Genomic DNA, 24294 nt, shown 5'->3' on the forward strand with positions numbered 1-24294 from the left:
CCCTCCTCCTGATGTGGGTTTCCCCGTGTGTGTGTGTGTGTGTGTGTGTGTGTGTGTGAGATGATTCTGCAGTGGGCCGGTGCATGGAGTGAAACAATGAGCTGTGCTAGAGGGAGGGTCGGTGTGTGTTTGTGCTAGCAGTGTGCCTTATGGACAGAGGGGGCTTGAGTGACTGTTGACTAGCCGGCTATTAGGTGGGGGAACAGTAAGAACACAGACAGAACACAGTGCTTGTTGGATCCAGTGTTTGTTGTGGAAGCTATACTCTCAGACCAGGAGGTTCTGGATGCCGGTGGGTTGAAGGAGCAAGATGTCTAAGATGAAGTTGTGGCTGGGCCTTCCCCTTCTTCTGGCTCTCAGCGTGGGTCGTCTGGATGCTTGGTTCTGGAACAATGACCCTGATCCTACTACCCAAGCCCCAACGAAGGCTCCGCTGCTGGGCAAGGCAGGGGCAGGAGGACAGCCCAAGAGAGGTGAGGAGAACCTGGCAGGGGTTGGGGCAGAAATCATCAACGTGGCTGATGGGATCCGTAAGTTTGTGCAGACGTGGGATGCGACCCCAACCACTTGGACTGACGGAGGAGTGGCAAGCCCTACCACACAGACGGTTAATAAGGAGGAGTCTGGGGAAGGATCTGGGTCTGGGTCTGTGGAAGGATCTGGGTCTGAGACGGGTTCAGGGTCAGGGTCGGGTTCAGCATCTGGTGTAGGGTCTGGGTTTGGATCGGGGGCTGAGTCTGGTGTAGGTTCAGGGACCGGATCGGGGTCGGGTTCAGGGTCAGGGCTTAGAGAAAGCGAAAGCTCGGTTATCCCCACTAACCTAACAGGGGTGGTGGAGGATGACCTCACAGGGGTTGAGGGGGTGAAACAGGGCGAACCAAAGACCAACCTATCTGACATCACCTCTCATGACCACAATGGAACCTGCCACCTCGTGCCCTCTGATTGGCCGATCTGCATATCCAGGGGGTCGAAGCATTTCTCGCTGCCCAACTTCCTGAACCACACCTCTGTGGAGGAGGTGGGCATAGTCCTGAGAGAGTGGGCATGGCTGGCCAAGGCGGGGTGCCACCATGGAGCCGAATGGTTCCTCTGCCTCCTCCTGGTGCCCAGGTGCCCACTGCCTGGTCAGGTGCCCACCAAGGTTCCCCTTCTGCCCTGCTGCAGCTTCTGCCATGTCCTGCAAGACAGCTGCTGGCCAGCCCTGGATGATGGGCAACTTCCTGTAGAGTGTAATATGCTGCCCGACAGGGATCAGGAGGCGGGGTTGCGGTGTCCGTCGTGTGTGTCAGTTAGTAATCGGAAAGGTAAAACCGCGGGTTAGAATGTATCCTGTTTGGAGATACATTTTGAATCCGGTTGTCTGGTCATGACAGCTTTGTGTGTGTGTGTGTGCGTGTGCATGTGTGTGTAACACACCTTTGTGAAGCAGCATAGACACTTGTTATCCTCACATTTGAGCGACTTCAAAACGCTTGGCGGCAGTGTGTGCTTTTAGTCGGGGGATGCTGATGATTATACCTTGTTTTGGGGTCAATCATACTCCACCGCACATGCTCAGAAGTGTGACACGAACACAAGCATGACTGACCGGCACTATAGACCACCAACCTGGGAGCATTTGCATGTTTTGTATGAATGCTAACGTTAATGAGAATGTTTTGTCTGCATAGAGTGGAGAAAAACCCATGAAATATACATGAAGCATAGGACAAAATCATGCTCCAGTCTTTTGTTTTCCGACAGTGGAAAATGCTTTTCCTGCTATTCGTATGCATTCTTCCCAATGCAGCATTTATGAGGATTCAGATATGCCGATTTGTACTGTAGGGTCGACTTGTGATTAATGTGATGCAGTAAAGAAGCATATGGAGAAGTGGAAAATGCACACTTTTTAGAATCTGTTCTCCAGGGTTCGGCCCCATAAAGGGACAGGAAGACTTCTATAAGCTCTACCTCGGCTTTAGCTCGGCAGGCTATGACAGCTCAATAAATCATGCCCTACTGTGTATGCATGGGAGACTTGATAGTCTGAGTTCAGAGTCACAGCACATAAAACGAATCAAGCCATATTTATCACAGAGTTGTTTTCCCATGGGGACTTGTAAGTGCTCAGGCTTCTAAACATTTTTTATTGCCCATATTAACTTAACTTTTAGCAAGTAGGGTAGGAGTTTAGATAACGATTCAACTTTAACATAAACCATAGTCCTATAAAATAGGGGTTAGGCTCTAAAGCCACGATTTTTGGAAGGCTCATTTAAAAGAAATGCATAGCAGTGTAGTAGTACACATGTATGACACTGTTTTCCTTTCATTCTAATATATGACAGAATAGGTCAATATGAGACATGACAGAAAGACTGTTTCCTATATTGGCTGTATTGCAAGGAGCTGAGTACTCATTTCATTGTAGTTTGCACTCGTCGTGTTTTTGCTCGACAAGCTTTGGCGAAATCACTTCAGCACATGTTCATTTGTGATTTATTTGGTGCTTCTGTTTGCCAAGAAAAGCTATGGAACAGCACCGTGCTTGTCAGCATGTCACCCTCTTCTGGGGTGCATACCTAGACTTGTACATACACACTGAATCACACACACACACACACACACACACACAGACACACACACACACACACACACACACACACACACTTAGACACACACACACACACACACACTCAGACACACACACACACACACTCAGACACACACACACATACACACACACTCAGTGCACTCTATCCTTTGTTTCCTTTGGTTGACTTGTTGTCATTTGAGATGGGAGTTTAAATGGAATGTCATGTTTTGTTCTGGAGTTGACGTTAGTCTGTTTCATGGGGCTCTCTACTACTGTTGGGCCTTTTTCTAGCTGTAGGATCTATTTCAATATCCTGTTTTACTCAGTTCATTAAGTTTGTCCTATCAGCATGAGAGGTGGAGATGGATGCAGGGATGCATGGGTTGGTGGGTAGGCTGGTGATGGACCTATAGGTATAATGATGTAAACAAACTATTACAAACAGCCATCTTAAGATTTCACTCAAAACTATCTGGCTTAAGAGGGTCAACCATCTTGTCTTTGTAAATCTACAAAGCATTTTCATGCCACTATCTGTACCAATGGGCGACCTATGGAATTAGGGTTGGTGGGTGACAATCAATCCGACCCTTATCGAGATTCGCCAGCCTCTTTTCATTGCCATCTTTATATTACACAGCCTCCATACTGTATTATAGTATTTCTGGGACTCAATCGACGTCTATAATCAGTGAGTATGAGGATTGGAATGTAGCATGTGTCTTGGAGGAGTGGAGACTGCCTTCTCAGTAGAGCAGACCACTGCAGTCTGAACAATGGATTCATCTCATCCACACTGGGGCTGTATGGGAGTGTGGCTGGGGGTGGTAGATTCATGCAAAATGATCTGCTCTGGGGAAGAGTGTGGCGATTGTGCCCTCTGGTTTGGGAGAAAGGGTGAGGGTGTCTTTGCGTGCCCCCTTCCAACAAGGAGCCGTCTGATTCAGACCAGACAGCGGGGCACGGAATCTTCACTAGGGGTCATGGGACACCCACCATTTTACACAGTCTGTCAGTGATAGTTAGATATAAAGGGTGGAAAGGCAGCAATTAAATGTACAGTCAACCATCTGAAGAAGAGTAAAGAGAACAACTAAGAGAAAGAGAGAGTCTTTTGTGTCAAGGGGATTTCCCAGTTCATTACATGCCAATGTTCATGTTGGTTCACTGGGAAACAAGTGGGTGGTATTACATTCTTGTTTGCCCGCGTTGATGTTAAAATGCAGTGGATCATGTTTTGTAATAAGTCTTGATTTTTGCACTATCTATAATGTAAACGGATGTTATAGGTATGTAGGTTGAAAAACCCTTGCTCTACAGTATTTCAACTCAAAACACTGCAGGCAGTTGAATTCCCAGAGGATTCCAAGTATGGGCAAAATCTATGAAAGATGGGCCCTTGCCAGAGAAAACCTGGCTGCTGTGGCGCCACATTTTATGTTATGTATGACCAATCCAACCATTAGCTTGAATAGCAGAATGGGGCTTTTCTGGCTTTCAGCCAATTGAGCCAAGCTGTAATGCCAAGTGAGTGAGAATGGTTTCATGAAAACCTAGAGGAAATGTACAAGGTTGGATTTAGTGATGTCATCTTAGTGGAGTGCTCTGCTTTCTTGTTTCTTGTTCCACCATCAGTCATCTTTAATTGACCATGGCTGGGGTTTGGCCAAATATGGATTAAGGGCTGATCTGGGAACAGTGGAAATGCCATAGATGTCACAGCTGTGTTGCCTCACTCTGAAGTGTTAACTGATGGGCTTTCAGTTCTGGCTCTGCTCCCCCCTTTCTGTAGCTCTCCAGGTCCAGTTGGTCTGGTCCCCTGGGATGTGTCACAGCTGGAGAGGTTCATGGATTGGACCATTCAGACTTTCTAACAGGGGGGTCCTTGGAAAGGATGGAAAGTGGAGTTAGATACTCTATATCTCAAACGCCAGCTGACATCTGTCTGTTTCCGGTACAGTAGGATCAGTGTTTCACATTACAGCCTGTTCCAATGGTCTTTGATGGGCTAGTCACCACTTGTAACAAGCATTGCAAGTTAGCACCAATAAACAATGATAATGGTTTCACTTTTGGCTACTTACATTATTGTAATTAAAGTACATTCTTATGTTCGTACAGTAGTTTTTGGCACTGTCATCTTGGAACATGGAGGTTTAAACAAACATACATTTGGTGCTTTGGCCTCTGGCTCTCTCTGATGCATCATTGAATTAGGAAAATAGTTTTCTGTTGCTCTTTGCACACAGTTAGTAGGCCTTCTCATTTTCCCAAACAAGGACTTATTACAGTTTTCAGACAAAGAGCACAGAACGATTTCTTCAGCACGGTCTTGAGGCAATAAATCCTTCTGCAATGAGGTAGCGTTCTATAAACTCGTTTATTGTTCACTGTGACATACCTACGTTTATTTAAAACAGAGTGAAACTCAGACATGAGGTAACTAGGCGGATTGTAGTTAAAATAGTCAATGTTTGGTTTGCAGGACATTTTAGGTACGCCCTCTTGGCTTGTTATAAGAGGAAGCTCTTTGCTAGGATAAAAGAGGTGAAGAGGAGAGGATGAAGAGGGGATAGAGAAGACAGGGATAAAACAATGTTATACAGTAATATACAGTGCATTCAGAAAGTATTCAGGCCCCTTGACTTTTTCCACATTTTGTCACATTACAGCCTTATACTAAAATTGATTAAATTATAATTTTTTCCTCATCAATCTACACACAATACCCCATAATGACAAAGCAAAAACAGGTTTTTAGATTTTTTTGCAAAAATACCTTATTCAGACCCTTTGCTATGAGACTCGAAATTGAGCTCAGGTGCATCCTGTTTCCATTGATCATCCTTGAGATGTTTCTACATTTTGATTGGAGTCCCCCTGTGGTAAATTCAATTGATTGGACATGATTTGGAAAGGCACACACCTGTCTATATAAGGTCCCACAGTTGATAGTGCATGTCAGAGCAAAAACCAAGCCATGAGGTTGAAGGAGTTGTTCATAGAGCTCCGAGACAGGATTCTGTCAAGGCACAGATCTGGGGAAGGGTACCAAAATATTTCTGCAGCATCGAAGGTCCCCAAGAACACAGTGGCCTCCATCGTTCTTAAATGGAAGAAGTTTGGAACCACCAAGACTCTTCCTAGAGCTGGCCGCCCAGCCAAACTGAGCAATCGGGGGCGAAGGGCCTTGGTCAGGGAGGTGACCAAGAACCCAATGGTCACTCTGACAGCGCTCCAGAGTTCCTCTGTGGAGACTGGAGAACCTTCCAGAAGGACAACCATATCTGCAGCACTCCACCAATCAGGCCTTTATGGTAGACGGAATCCACTCCTATGTAAAAGGCAAGGCAGCATGCTTGGAGTTTGCCAAAAGGCACCTAAAGACTCTCAGACCATGAGAAACAAGATTCTCTGGTCTGATGAAACCAAGATTGAACTCTTTGGCCTGAATTTAAAGCGTCACGTCTGGAGGAAACCTGGCACCATCCACATGGTGAAGCATGGTGGTGGTAGCATCATGCTCTGGGGATGTTTTTCAGTGGCAGGGACTGGGAGACTAGTCAGGTTTGAGGGAAAGGTTAATGGAGCAAAGTACAGGAAGATCCTTGATGAAAACCTGCTCCAGTGCTCAGGACCTCAGACTGGGGCGAAGGTTCACCTTCCAACAGGACAACGACCCTAAGCACACAGCCAAGAAAACGCAGGAGTGGCTTCGGGAAGAGTCTCTGAATGTCCTTGAGTGGCCCAGCCAGAGCCCGGACTTGAACCTGATCAAACATCTCTGGAGTGACCTGAAAATAAAATGCCTAAAAACCTGAGAAAACTATTTTCCCTCGTCAATCTACCCAAAATTCCCCATAATGACAAAGCAAAAACAGGTTTGATGTAATTTTTTGCAAATGTAAAAATGTGCACTGTAGGCCATAGATTCCTCGATCTGTGGGAGGTGGGAATATATTCCCTATTGGGATGGGACATCTGCAGTACGTAACCGACAGGATATTCCCTTAATCTCCTATGTCCGACTGGGAATCCCTGGAACTCTGTAAATTCATCTCCCTATTACTGCAGTGCTGTGGAATGTCCCTGAGCGTTGCCAGGATAGCGTGAAGGATCAGACCAGCGTGGAGAATCATGGAATCATGTCAGATTGGGAACAGGGAAGGGAAGCTGCCTGCCTGGCCAGCCACCCTGGTCCCATGTGGCTCAGTTGGTAGAGCATGGTGTTTGCAACACCAGGGTTGTGGGTTTGATTCCCACGGGGGAAAAAATAAGAAAATGTATGTACTCACTACTGTAAGTCACCCTGGATAAGAGCGTCTGCGGTAGTATTGGGTTAGTGTTGGGGTAGTGCTGGGGTAGTGTTGGGGTAGTGTTGGGTTAGTGTTGGGGTAGTGTTGGGGTAGTGTTGGGTTAGTGTTGTGTTAGTGTTGGGGTAGTGTTGGGTTAGTGTCTGCGGTAGTGTTGGGTTAGTGTTGGGGTAGTGTTGGGTTAGTGTTGAGGTAGTGTTGAGGTAGTGTTGGGTTAGTGTTGGGTTAGTGTTGGGTTAGTGTTGGGTTAGTGCTGGGTTAGTGTTGGGTTAGTGTAGGGCTAACCGGGCCAGAGCTGTGACTGCCCTAGCGCCCTGTCAGATGGACCAATAGCAGGTGCATCTGATGGGAAGCTGCCTCCCCCTCGCCCCCTCAGCCTCCCACTAATTGGCTGAAATCCCACGGAATCTTCAGCTAAGCTTCGGTTGACGTGCAGGTTTAGAATGTAGATAGCATAACAACAGTGTCCAGTGAGACCCTAGCTGGCTTGGCTAAATGGTGTGGGAGTGAGTACAGACTGTAGAGACTAAGTGGTGTTGCAGTGTTGGTTTGTGGAAACATATGTTTGGGATTAGTCCAGCAAGTGTTGAGTCTCTTGTTCCAATTCATTTGAGGATGTAGTAGGACTCCAGTCATTGTGAATTGGTTGTTGTCCAAGTACTCTTCAATAGTCCAATAAATGTCATTCACACTGTCACAACTGGAAATATGATACTAATATGAGACATGGTCCATTTTGAAATGTAGGCTTAATCAACCACCTGAAAGGGCATTCATAGATTTAGCCGGTGGTAACTTGTGGAATAGACACCGGCTGGAATGCGGTTTTAACCAATCAGCATTCAGGATTAAACCCACCCGTTGTATAATCTTCAGTATCATTTTGCACTTACTTATGAATGGCACTTTTGGCCATTGAGAAGTTAGATCCCTTTTCTGTATACACTACTAGCTACTGGAATAACGCCTCATGGTTCAATCTAGATCCTCTGAGACTAAATGACTGTGTTACGGAGTTCACTTCCCCTGTTTAAGTTCACATCACTCGAGGGATAGGAAATCTCAAGTATCGCTGGTTCGTGTGACCTTCACAATGTACAGTGTGGGCTTTTCTGTAAACAGTTGTCATAAATCTATTTTGACAGTTCACCCATGAGAGGATGTCTGTCTGTCCAGTGTTTAGTTCCCTAGACGTTGTATTTCATGTGAATGTGATGGTCAGTCTCATGTAGCTACTCCTCATTTCCCTCTAGGCTATTTGAGTCCATGGGAACTGGACTACAGTCAGACGTTTTTCCATGCTAAACCAGCCCAAGTTCATTTGACACAGTCTCTGCCTCCTGAACCCCAAAACTCTCTCCATAAATTGCTTTTCTTTTACAACTACTACCTAGCTTGGTCAAGCAGGCTTACCGCTGCGCTTGAAAGAGAATGTGAGCTGTCACGAGATCTGCTATCGCCCATCAAAGAAACATAGAACGGTTCATCATTGACCACATACTGTAGGTCTGTGAAGGGTTTGACCTGTCCTAGGTGAGGTTGAACCATTAACTACTACTGGGTACTGGGTTTGGTCCATGTGGCCTGAGGTTTGTCATTTCACTCTGCAACGGACCTTTCGCTGACCATTCGCTAGGTCACGAGTTGGTACCCACTGGGCACATACTTCAGTTCAACGTCTAGTTTTGATTTACATTTGATTGAGTTGTCAGCTAACGTGAAATCAACAAAACATTTCACCATGTCATTGGATTTAGGTTAAAAGTTGGGTTAAAAAAATACTAAATTACCTTGCGTTGATGACTTTTTTCAAATCCAATCAATTTTCCACATTCATTCAACATCATCACATTGAATATTTTTGTTGAAATGATGTGGAAACAACGTTGATTCAACCAGTTTTTGCCCAGTGAGTATGTTGTTTTCTCCACTGCACATGAATGGCTATGACCTGAGGCACTCACCACGACTAAGTCACTTGGTGAAGCTCAGCACACTAATGGAGGCATGGTGCTTTCTAACCTGCTACTGCACTGTGCCCTTGTACCCTTCGGTAACCTCATGTCAATGATAAAGTACCCTATGTGCATGCTTACTCTATGCCCTTAACAACTGACTTGGGATCAGTTTGGCTGTTTAGCTGATAATGGTTTGTGGGTATGGTAAAGGAAGATGGTACAGGCTTAGAAAAAAAGGTGCTGTCTAGAACCTAAAATGATTTTTCGGCTGTCCCCATAGGAGAACCCTTTGAAGAATCCTTTTTGATTCCAGGTAGAACTAGGGCTGCAAAGCTACCAGAAGTTTACCAAAGTTACTGAAATGTTCAGTCATTTTGGGTAATTAATAGAAAATCTATGGCAATCTATCGTAACCTTGATAATTTAAATTTGAATAACTTTTACAAAATGTATTCATACAGTATATAGTATTCATTTTGTGTATCTGTGTCCATATTGTCCACATATTGTTTCTAGTATATAGATCATCTGGTTCAAGAGAGAATAGCCTAAATAATGAAAAAAGCATCAAACAACAATGGCAATATGTTCAATTAACTCTGCAACTCTTCCAACTATTTACATTTTTCACAACTGCCACCAGTTTGACGCTGAAACATTGACAACAAATACATAGTAAAATAAATAAAATGATATTTCATGATGATGGTTTATATTTTGGATAATGTTTTACAGCTTTGTCATTCAATTTTGTATTTGAAAATCATCTTATTTAATTATTGAATTAATGTTACATATGATAAGGCCACACAGAGGGCCAGAGATAATTACAGACACCTGTGATCATCTGAAGTACCCAAAAGGGACACTAGGTGTCTTGTAATAGATTAAATAAAATCCTTGAAAGATACCAAAATTCAGGTAATTTACTGGTAAACTTTGAAAGTTTCCAGTAATATACCATCCCTTTGCAACCCTAGGTAGAGCCATTTTGGTTCCGTAATGAACCCTTTCCACAGAGGGTTCTACCTGGAACCAACAAAGGTTATTGATGGGGACAGCCGAAGAACTCTTTTGGGACCCTTTTTTTTCTAAGAGTGTATAGCTGATCCTAAACCAGTGGTTACGCGCGTAGAGTAAACAGGAGCTGAGAAAAAAGGCTCTGGTTCAGAAACAACTCAAAGTCCCGAAGCCTTAGGCACTTAATGTAGACTAGATCTGAAAGAAGCCCTGTGAACTTAATGTAGACTAGATCTGAAAGAAGCCCTAGGAACTTAATGTAGACTAGATCTGAAAGAAGCCTTAGGCCCTTAATGTAGACTAGATCTGAAAGAAGCCCTAGGAACTTAATGTAGACTAGATCTGAAAGAAGCCCTAGGAACTTAATGTAGACTAGATCTGAAAGAAGCCCTAGGAACTTAATGTAGACTAGATCTGAAAGAAGCCCTAGGAACTTAATGTAGACTAGATCTGAAAGAAGCCCTAGGAACTTACATTTTAGTCATTTAGCAGACGCTCTTATCCAGAGCAACTTACAGTTAGTGAATAAATTTTTTTTTATACTGGCCCCCCGTGGGAATCAAACCCACAACCCTGGCGTTGCAAACGCCATGCTCTATCAACTGAGCTACATCCCTGCTGGCCATTCCCTCCCCTACCCTGGACCAATTGTGCGCCGCCCATGAGTCTCCCGGTCGCGGCCGGCTGCGACAGAGCCTGGATTCAAACCAGGATCTCTAGTGGCACAGTTAGCACTGCGATGCAGTGCCTTAGACCACTGCGCCACTCAGGAGTACATAATGTAGACTAGATCTGAAAGAAACCTTAGGCACTTCATGTAGACAATATCTGAAAGAAGCCTTAGGCTCTTCATGTAGACTAGATCTGAAAGAAGCCCTAGGAACTTAATGTAGACTAGATCTGAAAGAAGCCCTAGGAACTTAATGTAGACAAGATCTGAAAGAAGCCCTAGGAACTTAATGTAGACTAGCTCTGAAAGAATTAGATAGACAAATCAGAATGTAAGGTGACATTTTTATTCTACTGCTTACAGCTATCCAATGTTTTCAGATCTACACAGTGCCCTGGGACCTAAGTAAGGGCTAGGGCTTTGTTTCTGGACTGGGCCAATGAGACTCCTGTACTGTAAGCGCTGGCTTCCTGTGTGTGTGACCTCACTTCCTATCCTGTCTCCTCCCCCTGCAGCGGAGAGTGGTGTGACTCTACTGCAGCTGATCGGAGACCTGCCTCCTGATGAGTCCCGGACCGGTCCAGGGGGAAAACCTGCCTACTACTTCGGAGGGCTGGATGGGCTGACCGCTGCGGGACAGCCGGCCCTGGCCCACCTCCCCAACCCCTTCTACCGAGACTTCTCCCTGGTCTTCCAAATCATCCCCTCCAGTCCCGGGGTCCTCTTCTCCATCACAGATGCCTCCCAGAAGTTCATGTACGTGGGGGTGAAGCTGAGTGCCCCGGACGCTGACGGCAGGAATCAGAGGATTCTGTTCTACTACACAGAGCCCGACTCGGAGGCCTCGTACCTAGCTGCTAGTTTCACCGTGCCCTCCCTGGACCTAGACTCCTGGACCAAGTTCTCTCTGTCCGTGTTCAACGACCAGGTGACCTTCTTCATGGGGTGCGACGCCTCTGGGAAGACAGTGAAGTTGGAGCGCTCGCCGGATGACATGGAGCTGGACAGGGGGGCGGGCATCTTCGTGGGTCAGGCGGGAGGGGCGGACCCTGACAGGTTTGAGGTACAGTATGGATCGCCAACCACACCTCTAATGCTGACCTGACCACACATATTTATCATTTACTATATTGTTCCCTCATGTAAAACATCTGCATAACTCTGCCCTTGATGTCTCTCTGTTGTTCTGCAACCCCACCCTCAACCCTCGCTCTGGGTCAAACCCCATGTGACCATCACATGTGGTCAGACGGGTCAGTGACTGTGCTCAGGGGTCAAAGTTGAAAGGCTAGACGACAGGACAGGTCATTTAATAGATTTACTAGAGGGAGGAGGGGTTAGTGGTGCTGTGTTAGTGAGATGTGACTGGCTGTCTGGCTTTTCTGTTGCCAGTGACCCGGACACATACCTGACTGAGATTCCTGAGGGAGCAATTAGTGAGGGATTTACCCCCGAACGACGTGTGGGTTTAGGTTTCATCTCACTCACACCTGCTGTTTTTAACACACAGCGTGTTGACACGTGCGTTCTCCTAGTCTAACTCTATCAGGCCCCTGGGAGAGATTTAGAACCCTGTCTGTTGTTTCAGCAAGACTCAGTCTGTTCTGAGTTAGTAAGGTCACAGCCAGAGTCAGTCTGTTCTGAGTTAGTAAGGTCACAGCCAGAGTCAGTCTGTTCTGAGTTAGTAAGGTCACAGCCAGACTCAGTCTGTTCTGAGTTAGTAAGGTCACAGCCAGACTCAGTCTGTTCTGAGTTAGTAAGGTCACAGCCAGACTCAGTCTGTTCTGAGTTAGTAAGGTCACAGCCAGACTCAGTCTGTTCTGAGTTAGTAAGGTCACAGCCAGACTCAGTCTGTTCTGAGTTAGTAAGGTCACAGCCAGACTCAGTCAGACACATTCTCTTTACATTTGACTGTATATTAATGGCTCATTAAATTCATACAGCTCCAATGGCTATACAGTATCTCCTTTCTCACAGCCATCAGTGTGTGTCTGTGTGTCTGTGTGTCTGTGTGTCTGTGTGTCTGTGTCTGTGTGTCTGTGTGTCTGTGTCTGTGTGTCTGTGTCTGTGTGTCTGTGTGTGTGTGTGTGTCTGTATGTGTGTGTGTGTGTCTGTGTGTCTGTGTCTGTGTCTGTGTGTCTGTGTGTCTGTGTGTCTGTGTGTCTGTGTGTCTGTGTGTGTGTGTGTGTCTGTATGTGTGTGTGTGTGTCTGTGTGTGTGTGTGTGTGTGTGTGTGTGTGTGTGTGTGTGTGTGTGTGTTGTGCAGGGGGCGATCACTGAGCTGAAAGTGGTGGGCAACCCTCGATCAGCTGAGCTACTCTGTGAAGACGATGATGACTCGGACGCTGTGAGTGATCAGACTGTAGAACCAGACACAGTTTAGTAGGAATATGATATGATTCATCTCAACTAACGTTTTTTAAAATGCCTTACATTTACTCTGTCTCTGTCTGTCTGTCTGTCTCGTTCTCTCTCTCTCTCTCTCTCTCTCTCTCTCTCTCTCTCTCTCTCTCTCTCTCTCTCTCTCTCTCTCTCTCTCTCTCTCTCTCTCTCTCTCTCTCTCTCTCTCTCTCTCTCTCAGGCCTCAGGTGACTTTGGCAGTGGGGATGGGGACAGAAGAGAGACAGGCCAAACTGTAAAGGTATCTTCTTTATCCTGTGTTGTCCTGTTAATCTATTCTGGGATGTGGAAATAGAAGGATGGATTCAATGTGAAAGTATTGGATAAGGGTCTGTCTGTCCTGTCTAACTTCCCTCTCCTCCCTCCTGTCAGACCACCCCTCCAACTCTCCGACCGGTGCCAGAGCCCCCTCTGACGTCATCAGTGAGCGACAGGCTCTCAGAGACAGGTCAGTGGGCTGAGTCGAACAATGATGACATAATCTGTAAAGTTATCCCCCAAAATATATTTTTTTTCTCCTTTCTGCTTAGGTTTATTGAAAATGCGCAAATAATAGTCAACCAATCTAGCTATATTTAGAGTATTTAGAGTAGCTGCAGTACTAACGAAAACTGTTGATGTAAAAACTGTCAAACTATCTGTCATGGAAATATGTACCTAGTGTAATACCACGCTACTTGTCTGGGCTTGAGAACCTTGTCGCTTTTTACATACTGTATGCTGGGATATACAGCACACTAGCACCCTCTAGTGGAGAAAGTAGACATTACCTTTCATTTTCCTCCAAGAGTGGCTGATTGTTGATCGTTGTTAGTGTTTTCTAGTATACGAACTAGGCATGCTGGAAACGTGTGTTTGTGTTGATTGACTGTAGGTGACAGGAATCATCAGACCTCAGTAGAGTCCAGACCAGGGTCAGGAGGTCAACCAGGTAGGTCATTTGTCTGTCCGTCCATCCGGCTGTCTGTCTGTCTGGCTATATTATAAACACTCTCCAATGAGGTCCAGTGGAGTTCCCTGACAACCAGTCCCTGATTTCCAGGACAGTATACCCTTACTTCTCCCTGTCAGATTTCAGGGAAGCTTCACTGGACTAGGTTGATGAGATCTCATCATGCACTCCTCAGCATGTTCTGTTGCCATGGAACTCTGTGGAGTAGATTGGCATGGAGCTCTGTGGAGCAGGTTGGAATGGAACTCTGAGGAGCAGGTTGGCATGGAACTCTGTGGAGCAGGTTGGCATGGAACTCTGTGGAATAGGTTGGCATGGAACTCTGTGGAGCAGGTTGGCATGGAACTCTTTGGAGCAGGTTGGCATGGAACTCGTTTGAGTAGGTTGGCATGGGACTCTGTGAAGCAGGTTGGCATGGAACTCTGTGGAGTAGGGTGGCATGGAAATCTGTGGAGCAGGTTGGCATGTAACTCTGTGGAGCAGGTTGGCATGGAACTCTTTGGAGCAGGTTGGCATGGAACTCTGTGGAGTAGATTGGCATGGAGCTCTGTGGAGCAGGTTGGAATGGAACTCTGAGGAGCAGATTGGCATGGAACTCTGTGGAGCAGGTTGGCATGGAACTCTGTGGAATAGGTTGGCATGGAACTCTGTGGAGCAGGTTGGCATGGAACTCTGTGGAGTAGATTGGCATGGAGCTCTGTGGAGCAGGTTGGAATGGAACTCTGAGGAGCAGGTTGGCATGGAACTCTGTGGAGCAGGTTGGCATGGAACTCTGTGGAATAGGTTGGCAAGGAACTCTGTGGAGCAGGTTGGCATGGAACTCTTTGGAGCAGGTTGGCATGGAACTCTGTGGAGTAGGTTGGCATGGGACTGTGAAGCAGGTTGGCATGGAACTCTGTGGAGTAAGGTGGCATGGAAATCTGTGGAGCAGGTTGGCATGTAACTCTGTGGAGCAGGTTGACATGGAACTCTGTGGAAGGGGAGGACAAAGGTAGTAGGAAGCTAACTGAGAGATTAACGAGATGCATACAGAGGATCTGATGATTTGACCATCTAACAGAGGGTGTGGTACTGTGATGATGATGGTGATGATAGTGATGATGATGATAATGATGATAGTGATGATGATAGTGATGATGATGATAGTGGTGATGATGATGATGATGATTATGATAGAGATGATGATGATGATGATGATGATGATGATGATGATGATGATGATGATGATGATGATGATGTTGATCGTGATTCATAATCATAATGCTTCTGTGGAGGATGCCAGTGATGAGGATGCTAGTGATGGTGACAATGACAACAACATTCATGCCGATAATGACCACGATGTTGCTTCTGACGTTTATTCTAACACCCACCTCTCCCTCTATCTGTGTGTCATCAGGCTCTACTGGCTCTAACGGGGAGAAGGGGGACAGAGGGGAGAAGGGCAGTCCAGGGGACAGAGGTCCCGCCGGGCCAAAGGGGGACTCGGGGTCTCTCTCCAGCTCTGCCTCTTCCTCTGGCTCCTCATCAGGCGGAGGAGAACGTGGAGAAAAGGTAGTGTGTGCTGCCTGGAACAGTACTGTGTGATATACACCCCCTATAACTGATGACCCCTATAGCTGATTACAACTGATTCAGACAGACCACATACATGCCTCAGACACTAATGTAATAGTTACATCACACACAACTTGTCTTTGTCTCCTTTCTCATTCAGGGAGACAAGGGCCTGAAGGTACAGTTTGACTTTGTGTCCTTCCCACCTTCTTTTTATTTGACTTGATCTTAGCTAGTCATTGAAGTGATCAGATTAAATAGGTAGTTGATTGTTTTCTCCCCACAGGGCAGTTCTGGGTTCGGTTACCCAGGCTCCAAGGGGGACCGTGGCGTACCTGGTCCCCCTGGCCCTCCCGGCCCTACGGGGCCCGCTGCCCAGGTGGTGAGGCTAGGGGACGGCTCTGTGGTGCAGCCGGTGGCCGGGCCAATGGGACCGATGGGGCCCCCAGGGGTCAAAGGACCAGCAGGACCCCAGGGACCAGAGGGAGAGGCGGTGAGTTGTACCATACCTTCTGGCATATTCTTTTTAGAACATTCTCGCTTTACTTGGTCTCAGTACATTTTCTTTGAATTGACTGTAACAAACCATATCTATTTCATTTCCCAGGGGGATCCAGGAGAAGATGGCAAATTAGTGAGTGTCACTTTCTGATGTTTTATCCCATTGAGCTCATGTCATGGTTTTTTATTCATTGTAAATTGTGTGAGGAGAAATACAGTGGTAGTCAGATGCCATGATTGATAAGCGGTGGTGGTCAATAGCAGTGGTCAGACAGTGTCAGTCTCACTAAGCTGTGGCTTCTCTCTCTGTCCGACCCCTACTCAGGGACCCGCCGGACCCAGAGGGTTCCCAGGAACACAAGGAAACTCAGGGGTCAAAGGACAAAAGGTAAAGGCCGGAGGCCATTTAGTTAAGAGCATGAGTATTTGGAGATTATCGGCAGTGCCCAAAGGTTAAATACTGAGTGTTTGCCCTCTGACCTCTCCAGGGGGATCGTGGTGATGGTCACCCAGGACCCAGGGGTCCTCCAGGACCACCTGGACCCCCAGGCCCAGGGACAGGTGACCGCGCGGTGAGTCAACCACTACAGCATCGGGCCATTCAGCCCATTCATTCATGTGGATCAGACATGAATATACCAATATACCACTTTTAATGTTTCTTCATTTGTCCCTAGACATTTGTGGATATGGAAGGCTCAGGAGGATTCCCAGATTTGGAGAAAATGCAGGTATGTTTTAGCTGATGCAGAGATTTTGAGTTTGGCCAAGAAAAACGACTTTTCACAAACGGTATATTGTGTTGACTATTTCTTCAGACTCTCCGTGGTCTACCAGGTCCCCCCGGCCCTCCAGGTCCCCCTGGCCCCTCAGCCGGTGGTGTCAGCCCCCATGGGTCAGGCAATTTTGGGCCCCCTGGACCTCCCGGACAGGACGGGACCCCTGGCCTACCAGTGAGGACCCTCTCTCTACTATGACTCTGACATGACTATATGTTTTGTGCCTAGTTAACTGTAGCCATCGCAAGTACAGTATTGAAATTAAAGCCGCGATTTGTTGACCATTATATATTGATATCATATCATGTTCTGTTTTTCAGGGGCCCTCTGGTCCACCTGGTAGACCTGGAACCCCAGGACCCAGCAGTGGAGAGAAGGTGAGCGACAGGGAGGGGACTTATTTTATTACAGCTGAACTGATCATACTATATATCACTGTATACATCAAAAACAGAACTGGTCCTTTGTATAGGGATCTTGTTGAGATTATTGTCTGTTCTCTCTCTCTCTCTCTCTCTCTCTCTCTCTCTCTCTCTCTCTCTCTCTCTTTCTCTCTCTCTCTCTCTCTCTCTCTCTCTCTCTCTCTCTCTCTCTCTCTCTCTCTCTCTCTCTCTCTCTCTCTCTCTCTCTCTCTCTCTCTCTCTCTCTCTCTCTCTCTCTCTCTCTCTCTCTCTCTCTACCTCTCTCTCTCTCTACCTCTCTACCTCTCTCTCTCTACCTCTCTCTCTCTCTCTCACTCACTCTCTCTCTCTCTCTCTCTCTCTCTCTCTCTCTCTCTCTCTCTCTCTCTACCTCTCTACCTCTCTCTCTCTCTCTCTACCTCTCTCTCTCTCTCTCTCTCTCTACCTCTCTACCTCTCTCTCTCTCTCTCTCTCTGTATCTCTTTCTCTGTATTTCTCTCTCTGTCCCCCTCTCTCTTTCCCCGTCTCTTTCTCCCGCTCTCTCTTCCTCTCTCTCTCTCTCATCCGCAGGGAGAAGCTGGTGATCTAGGTCTTCCAGGGCCTAGTGGAGAGAAGGTGAGCTCTGAAATACACCCAAACTATCCCACCTCTAAATCTTAGATCTAAATATATTGCTATCTTCGCTTTGACCTTGTTTCTTTGGTGCTGTTGGGAGTGGGACTTCTCCTCGAGATCGATAGTCTAAACATGATGTTGGTGGTGGTGTGAGGAATAGAAAGGGGTCAGGATTTTCTCAGGATACAGATCTTCTCCCTTATGCTTGTCTCCCTCTAGCAAAACTCTTCGTCTGCCTTCTCCTCCTTCTCCAACTTTTACTACTGGGTCTCCTGCTATTGGTTCCTTGGTTTCGACTGCATGCTATTGGTTCCTTGGTTTCAGTTGCATTCCTCGCATGTGGGGGGAATCAGCTCACAGAAAAACTCAAATCCTCAGTGTGCTCATTATAGGAAAAATGGCAATAACTTGTCGTTGCTTAAGAGATTTTACTATCACTCTGGATGTTTTATATTGGAACTAAACTATGTGCAATCATTGGTTTTTATAATTGTTTTTTATTCATTTCAATATTGATTTGCATTGCTTGTTATAGTAACGATTCAGCTTTAATGTGTTTCCCCTTTTATGGAATGCTTCTTTCTTCGTATGTTAGCATGCTGTGTCAATTATGTCTACATGTAAATGGCTGCTGATTTTCACACACACGCACGCACACACACACCAAAACACTCACACACACAAACACACACACACACCTTTACAATCTCTCTGTCTCTCTCTGTCTCTCACCTCTTCCCTCCTAACCACCAGGGTTCTCAGGGTGACCCTGGAGTGCCTGGTCAGGCAGGGCAGGGGGGCTTGGCCGGGCTTCCTGGGCCCATGGGACCGATTGGGCCACCAGGACCACCAGGACCCCCCGGACCTTCCTACCCCGTGCGTTATGTGAGTACTGTACACAACTCATGCAACCCATGTAAACTACATAAACTACAGCTTCACTTCCCACCCCAAAGCTCCCTTGAAATAAATTGTTACCAAATTGACTACATACATTTGACTACATATATTTTAGTGGTATTGTCTTTTTTGAACTGTATCTGTGTCCTCTCCGTGTAGGGTGACGGGCAGGGTTCTGGAGTGACGGTGTCCAATGGTGTTCCTGGAGTGATAGGTATTCCAGGACCACAGGTGATCTATACATTGCCATTCACTCATCATTTGTTTTGCCTTTACCATCACATCAACTTATACATCGTCACATATCCATTGTTTTTCAGGGTCCGCCCGGAATCGCTGGCCTTCCCGTAAGAACCAGGAAATCCGTTTGAATATATTGCTAAGTTTGATTGGAGGCCATATCTTTGTTATATACCAATGCTTACTGTATCCCTGTCATCATACAGGGAAGATCTGGTTTGCCTGGGCTATCGGGAGAGAAGGGGAGCGAGGGAGCGAGAGGACGGGATGGAACACCAGGGATGGACGGATTCCCAGGAAAATTGGTAGAAGATCATTATCCCTCAGCCACCTCCCCAGACTGTATTAGAATGTTACTTTGGCTTTAGAGTAACCCACGCAAAGTGCACTAACCTATTCTGTTGTATTTCTTGTGTATTTGTGTGCTATACACAGGGAGACAAAGGGGAGCGAGGAGACAGAGGGGAAAGGGTGAGTTACATATTTTGGTGGTAGATTTTGTTTTGTGCGTGAACTTCCCCAGATATAAGGCATCTATTGAGTGTCCCTCGGCTCTTATGTTGTGGTGTGTGTTGTGTTGTAGGGTGAGCCAGGACGTGAAGGGGGAGCCCCTGGACCTCCAGGAGCCCCTGGCCCACCGGGACAGATCATCTACCAGACAGGCAGTGTGAGTGGGGCTGTCTACTGTACGGTCTAGGCTGCTCTGGATTGTAGTGATGTTTCAGTGACACCACTGACCTATCTGTCTCTGTCTCATTGTAGTTTGATGGGGTTCTTGGGGGTCAAGGACAGGTGAGAATCTGACTCAGCAGGCACAGTCACTATGTTACTCTACATGCAGTTTTAACATGTTTTCTAATGCCTTATAAAGTCACCCTAACCCTTATTTCCTTTCTCCAGGGTGGACCATCTATGCCCGGCCGGGCAGGATTCCCAGTACGTATCAATAATAACAATTAACCTTTACTGTTTCCAGTGGTGGAAAAAGTACTAAATTGTCATACTTGAGTAAAAGTAAAGATACATTAACAGAAAATGACTCAAGTAAAAGTGAAAGTCACCCAGTAAAATACTACTTGAGTAAAAGTCTAAAAGTATTTGGTTTTAAATATAGTTAAGTATCAAAAGTAAATGGAATTGCTAAAATATACTTAAATATCAAAAGTAAAAGTATAAATAATTGTATTTCTACTGATCACAACTTCTTCTATAGGGGCCTATGGGGCCAAAGGGAGATACAGGAGAGCCTGGACAGCCAGGCTACGCAGCTAAGGTCTGGTAACAACTTCATTCATTCAGATATTGTTTTCTGTACAGTGAAAATTGCATAAAGTACTGACATGTCTCCACCCTGTGTCCTGTCCAGGGGGAGAAAGGAGAACCTGGTATTACCATTGGGCCTGATGGAAGACCCTTGTACCTGGGAGGGCCGGGGTCTCTGCCGGTGAGAACAACTGCACAGTAGATTTATAGTTGGTTGCAATACTGTATGGTATTATGTAGAACATACAGTACCAGTTAAAAGTTTTAGAACACCTACTCATTCAAGGGTTTTTCTGTATTTTTACTATTTTCTACATTGTAGAATAATAGTGAAGACATCACAACTATGAAATAACACATATGGAATCATGTAGTAATCAAAAAAGTGTTAAACAAATCCAAATATATTTTATATTTGAGTTTCTTCAAATAGCCACCCTTTGCTTTGATGACAGCTTTGCACACTCTTGGTAAAAATAATGAAAAACCCTTGAATGAGTAGGTGTTCTAAAACTTTTGACCGGTAGTGTATGTGTTTGTCCACCTCTTTCATATGTGCCATGCCACATTCAATTATTATACCCTTTGACCTCTGTGTGTGCAGGGAGATAAAGGACTCCCGGGACCTGTGGGACCTCCTGTAAGTACTGTCCCCTTTAACATTGATATGCTTTGTTTCTGATTAGCCAAAGATAACCGTGGATGTACTTTATATTGTTCTCTGTCTCTATAGGGTCCAGCTGGTAGATTTATATTGTTCTCTGTCTCTATAGGGTCCAGCTGGTAGATTTATATTGTTCTCTGTCTCTATAGGGTCCAGCTGGTAGATTTATATTGTTCTCTGTCTCTATAGGGTCCCTATATTCCAGCTGGTATATTTATATTGTTCTCTGTCTCTCTAGGGTCCAGCTGGTAGATTTATATTGTTCTGACTCTATAGGGTCCAGCTGGTAGATTTATATTGTTCTCTGTCTCTATAGGGTCCAGCTGGTAGATTTATATTGTTCTCTGTCTCTTTAGGGTCCAGCTGGTATATTTATATTGTTCTCTGTCTCTATAGGGTCCAGCTGGTAGATTTATATTGTTCTCTGTCTCTATAGGGTCCAGCTGGTAGATTTATATTGTTTTCTGTCTCTATAGGGTCCAGCTGGTAGATGTATATTGTTCTCTGTCTCTATATGGTCCCTATGGTCCAGCTGGTAGATTTATATTGTTTTCTGTCTCTATAGGGTCCAGCTGGTGGATTTATATTGTTTTCTGTCTCTATAGGGTCCAGCTGGTGGATTTATATTGTTATCTGTCTCTATAGGGTCCAGCTGGTAGATTTATATTGTTCTCTGTCTCTATAGGGTCCAGCTGGTGGATTTATATTGTTTTCTGTCTCTATAGGATCCAGCTGGTGGATTTATATTATTCTCTGTCTCTATAGGGTCCAGCTGGTAGATTTATATTGTTTTCTGTCTCTATAGGGTCCAGCTGGTAGATGTATATTGTTCTCTGTCTCTATAGGGTCCCTATGGTCCAGCTGGTAGATTTATATTGTTTTCTGTCTCTATAGGGTCCAGCTGGTGGATTTATATTGTTTTCTGTCTCTATAGGGTCCAGCTGGTAGATTTATATTGTTCTCTGTCTCTATAGGGTCCAGCTGTTATATTTATATTGTTTATTTGTCTGTATAGGGTCCCTATGTTCCAGCAAGTAGATGTATATTGTTCTCTGTCTCTATAGGGTCCAGCTGGTAGATGTACATTGTTCTCTGTCTCTATAGGGTCCAGCTGGTAGATTTATATTGTTATCTGTCTCTATAGGGTCCAGCTGGTAGATTTATATTGTTCTCTGTCTCTTTAGGGTCCAGCTGGTAGATTTATATTGTTCTCTGTCGCTATAGGGTCCAGCTGGTAGATGTATATTGTTCTCTGTCTCGATAGGGTCCAGCTGGTAGATTTATATTGTTTTCTGTCTCTATAGGGTCCAGCTGGTAGATGTATATTGTTCTCTGTCTCTATAGGGTCCCTATGGTCCAGCTGATATATTTATATTGTTTTCTGTCTCTATAGGGTCCAGCTGGTGGATTTATATTGTTTTCTGTCTCTATAGGGTCCAGCTGGTGGATTTATATTGTTATCTGTCTCTATAGGGTCCAGCTGGTAGATTTATATTGTTCTCTGTCTCTATAGGGTCCAGTTGGTGGATTTATATTGTTTTCTGTCTCTATAGGGTCCAGCTGGTGGATTTATATTGTTCTCTGTCTCTATAGGGTCCAGCTGGTAGATTTATATTGTTTTCTGTCTCTATAGGGTCCAGCTGGTAGATTTATATTGTTTTCTGTCTCTATAGGGTCCAGCTGGTAGATTTAAATTGTTTTCTGTCTCTATAGGGTCCAGCTGGTAGATTTATATTGTTTTCTGTCTCTATAGGGTCCAGCTGGTAGATTTATATTGTTTTCTGTCTTTATAGGATCCAGCTGGTAGATTTATATTGTTCTCTGTCTCTATAGGGTCCAGCTGGTAGATTTATATTGTTCTCTGTCTCTATAGGGTCCCTATGGTCCAGCTGGTAGATTTATATTGTTTTCTGTCTCTATAGGGTCCAGCTGGTGGATTTATATTGTTTTCTGTCTCTATAGGGTCCAGCTGGTAGATTTATATTGTTCTCTGTCTCTATAGGGTCCAGCTGTTATATTTATATTGTTTATTTGTCTGTATAGGGTCCCTATGTTCCAGCAAGTAGTGTGGTCCTCTGTAGCTCAGCTGGTAGAGCACGGCGCTTGTAACGCCAAGGTAGTGGGTTCGATCCCCGGGACCACCCATACACAAAAAAAATTTATGCACGCATGACTGTAAGTCGCTTTGGATAAAAGTGTCTGCTAAATGGCATATTATTATTATTATAAGTAGATGTATATTGTTCTCTGTCTCTATAGGGTCCAGCTGGTAGATGTACATTGTTCTCTGTCTCTATAGGGTCCAGCTGGTAGATTTATATTGTTATCTGTCTCTATAGGGTCCAGCTGGTAGATTTATATTGTTCTCTGTCTCTATAGAGTCCAGCTGGTAGATGTATATTGTTCTCTGTCTCTATAGGGTCCAGCTGGTAGATGTACATTGTTCTCTGTCTCTATAGGGTCCAGCTGGTAGATTTATATTGTTATCTGTCTCTATAGGGTCCAGCTGGTAGATTTATATTGTTCTCTGTCTCTATAGGGTCCAGCTGGTAGATTTATATTGTTCTCTGTCTCTATAGAGTCCAGCTGGTAGATGTATATTGTTTTCTGTCTCTATAGGGTCCAGCTGGTAGATTTATATTGTTTTCTGTCTCTATAGAGTCCAGCTGGTAGATTTATATTGTTTTCTGTCTTTATAGGGTCCAGCTGGTAGATTTATATTGTTCTCTGTCTCTATAGGGTCCAGCTGGTAGATGTATATTGTTCTCTGTCTCTATAGGGTCCAGCTGGTAGATTTATATTGTTCTCTGTCTCTATAGGGTCCCTATGGTCCAGCTGGTTTAAAGGGAGATATCGGCATGCCAGGTAGACCGGTAAGTACCTCTGTTCAGCTATCAGTCAAGTGGTGGACCTCTGTAGCACAGTTGGTAGCGCACGGCGCTTGTAATGCCAAGATAGTGGGTTCGATTCCCAGGACCCCCATATGTAAAAATGTATGCACACGACTGTAAGTCGCTTTGAATAAAAGTATATGCTAAATGGCACAGAAGTCTCCTTTAGAAAGAATCCAAGTGTCCTATTTTCCATACAGTCTTAACAAACTGATGATGTACTGTTGCTGTTGGAACTAAGCAAGTGTGTTGGTTACAGGGCCGTCCTGGGTTGAATGGTGTCAAAGGAGAGAAGGGGGATTCAGCTGGAGGATATGGATACACAGTAAGTATGGCACCACTGGTTGGTGATTGAAGTGAATCATAAGTGAAAGACTGTTGGGGTACAACCCAGAGGTCAGCATGTCCAAAAAGTAATTGTTCATAAAATCAGTTGTATTGGTAGATCATCGTTTTGGTGTGGTTGTAATGCTAGGTCTCAGTTTAACCCAGATTGATCCATGTTTTTAGGGTCCTCCAGGACCACCCGGCCCACCCGGACCCCCCGGGCCAGCAGTACCTCTGGACAGGTTCAACGTGAGTAGATGTC

General features: G+C 45.3%; 1 protein-coding gene across 1 annotated transcript in view; it reads left to right on the top strand.

Moving 5' to 3' along the window:
- Positions 1-310: 310 nt before the first annotated feature.
- The window catches only part of LOC311109912 (collagen alpha-1(XVIII) chain-like), a gene marked incomplete at its 5' end in the record, with an annotated part of 28495 nt that continues 4511 nt past the window's right edge, over positions 311-24294 (top strand). Inside the window, 30 exons of the mRNA XM_084152928.1 lie at positions 311-1307; positions 11058-11605; positions 12809-12889; positions 13124-13177; positions 13315-13390; positions 13817-13873; positions 15294-15448; positions 15612-15629; positions 15738-15944; positions 16059-16085; positions 16278-16340; positions 16441-16524; positions 16630-16683; positions 16771-16905; positions 17052-17108; positions 17703-17747; positions 18501-18632; positions 18807-18878; positions 18968-18994; positions 19094-19192; positions 19323-19358; positions 19471-19554; positions 19650-19679; positions 19788-19823; positions 20101-20160; positions 20254-20331; positions 20755-20790; positions 23634-23687; positions 23965-24030; positions 24216-24281. Coding sequence (XP_084009054.1) covers positions 311-1307; positions 11058-11605; positions 12809-12889; positions 13124-13177; positions 13315-13390; positions 13817-13873; positions 15294-15448; positions 15612-15629; positions 15738-15944; positions 16059-16085; positions 16278-16340; positions 16441-16524; positions 16630-16683; positions 16771-16905; positions 17052-17108; positions 17703-17747; positions 18501-18632; positions 18807-18878; positions 18968-18994; positions 19094-19192; positions 19323-19358; positions 19471-19554; positions 19650-19679; positions 19788-19823; positions 20101-20160; positions 20254-20331; positions 20755-20790; positions 23634-23687; positions 23965-24030; positions 24216-24281 — 3534 coding nt within the window. The remainder of the gene's footprint in view (positions 1308-11057; positions 11606-12808; positions 12890-13123; positions 13178-13314; positions 13391-13816; positions 13874-15293; positions 15449-15611; positions 15630-15737; positions 15945-16058; positions 16086-16277; positions 16341-16440; positions 16525-16629; positions 16684-16770; positions 16906-17051; positions 17109-17702; positions 17748-18500; positions 18633-18806; positions 18879-18967; positions 18995-19093; positions 19193-19322; positions 19359-19470; positions 19555-19649; positions 19680-19787; positions 19824-20100; positions 20161-20253; positions 20332-20754; positions 20791-23633; positions 23688-23964; positions 24031-24215; positions 24282-24294) is intronic.

This window comes from Coregonus lavaretus (genome assembly GCF_964263955.1).
Source record: "Coregonus lavaretus genome assembly, chromosome: 35".
Lineage (NCBI taxonomy): Eukaryota > Metazoa > Chordata > Actinopteri > Salmoniformes > Salmonidae > Coregonus > Coregonus lavaretus.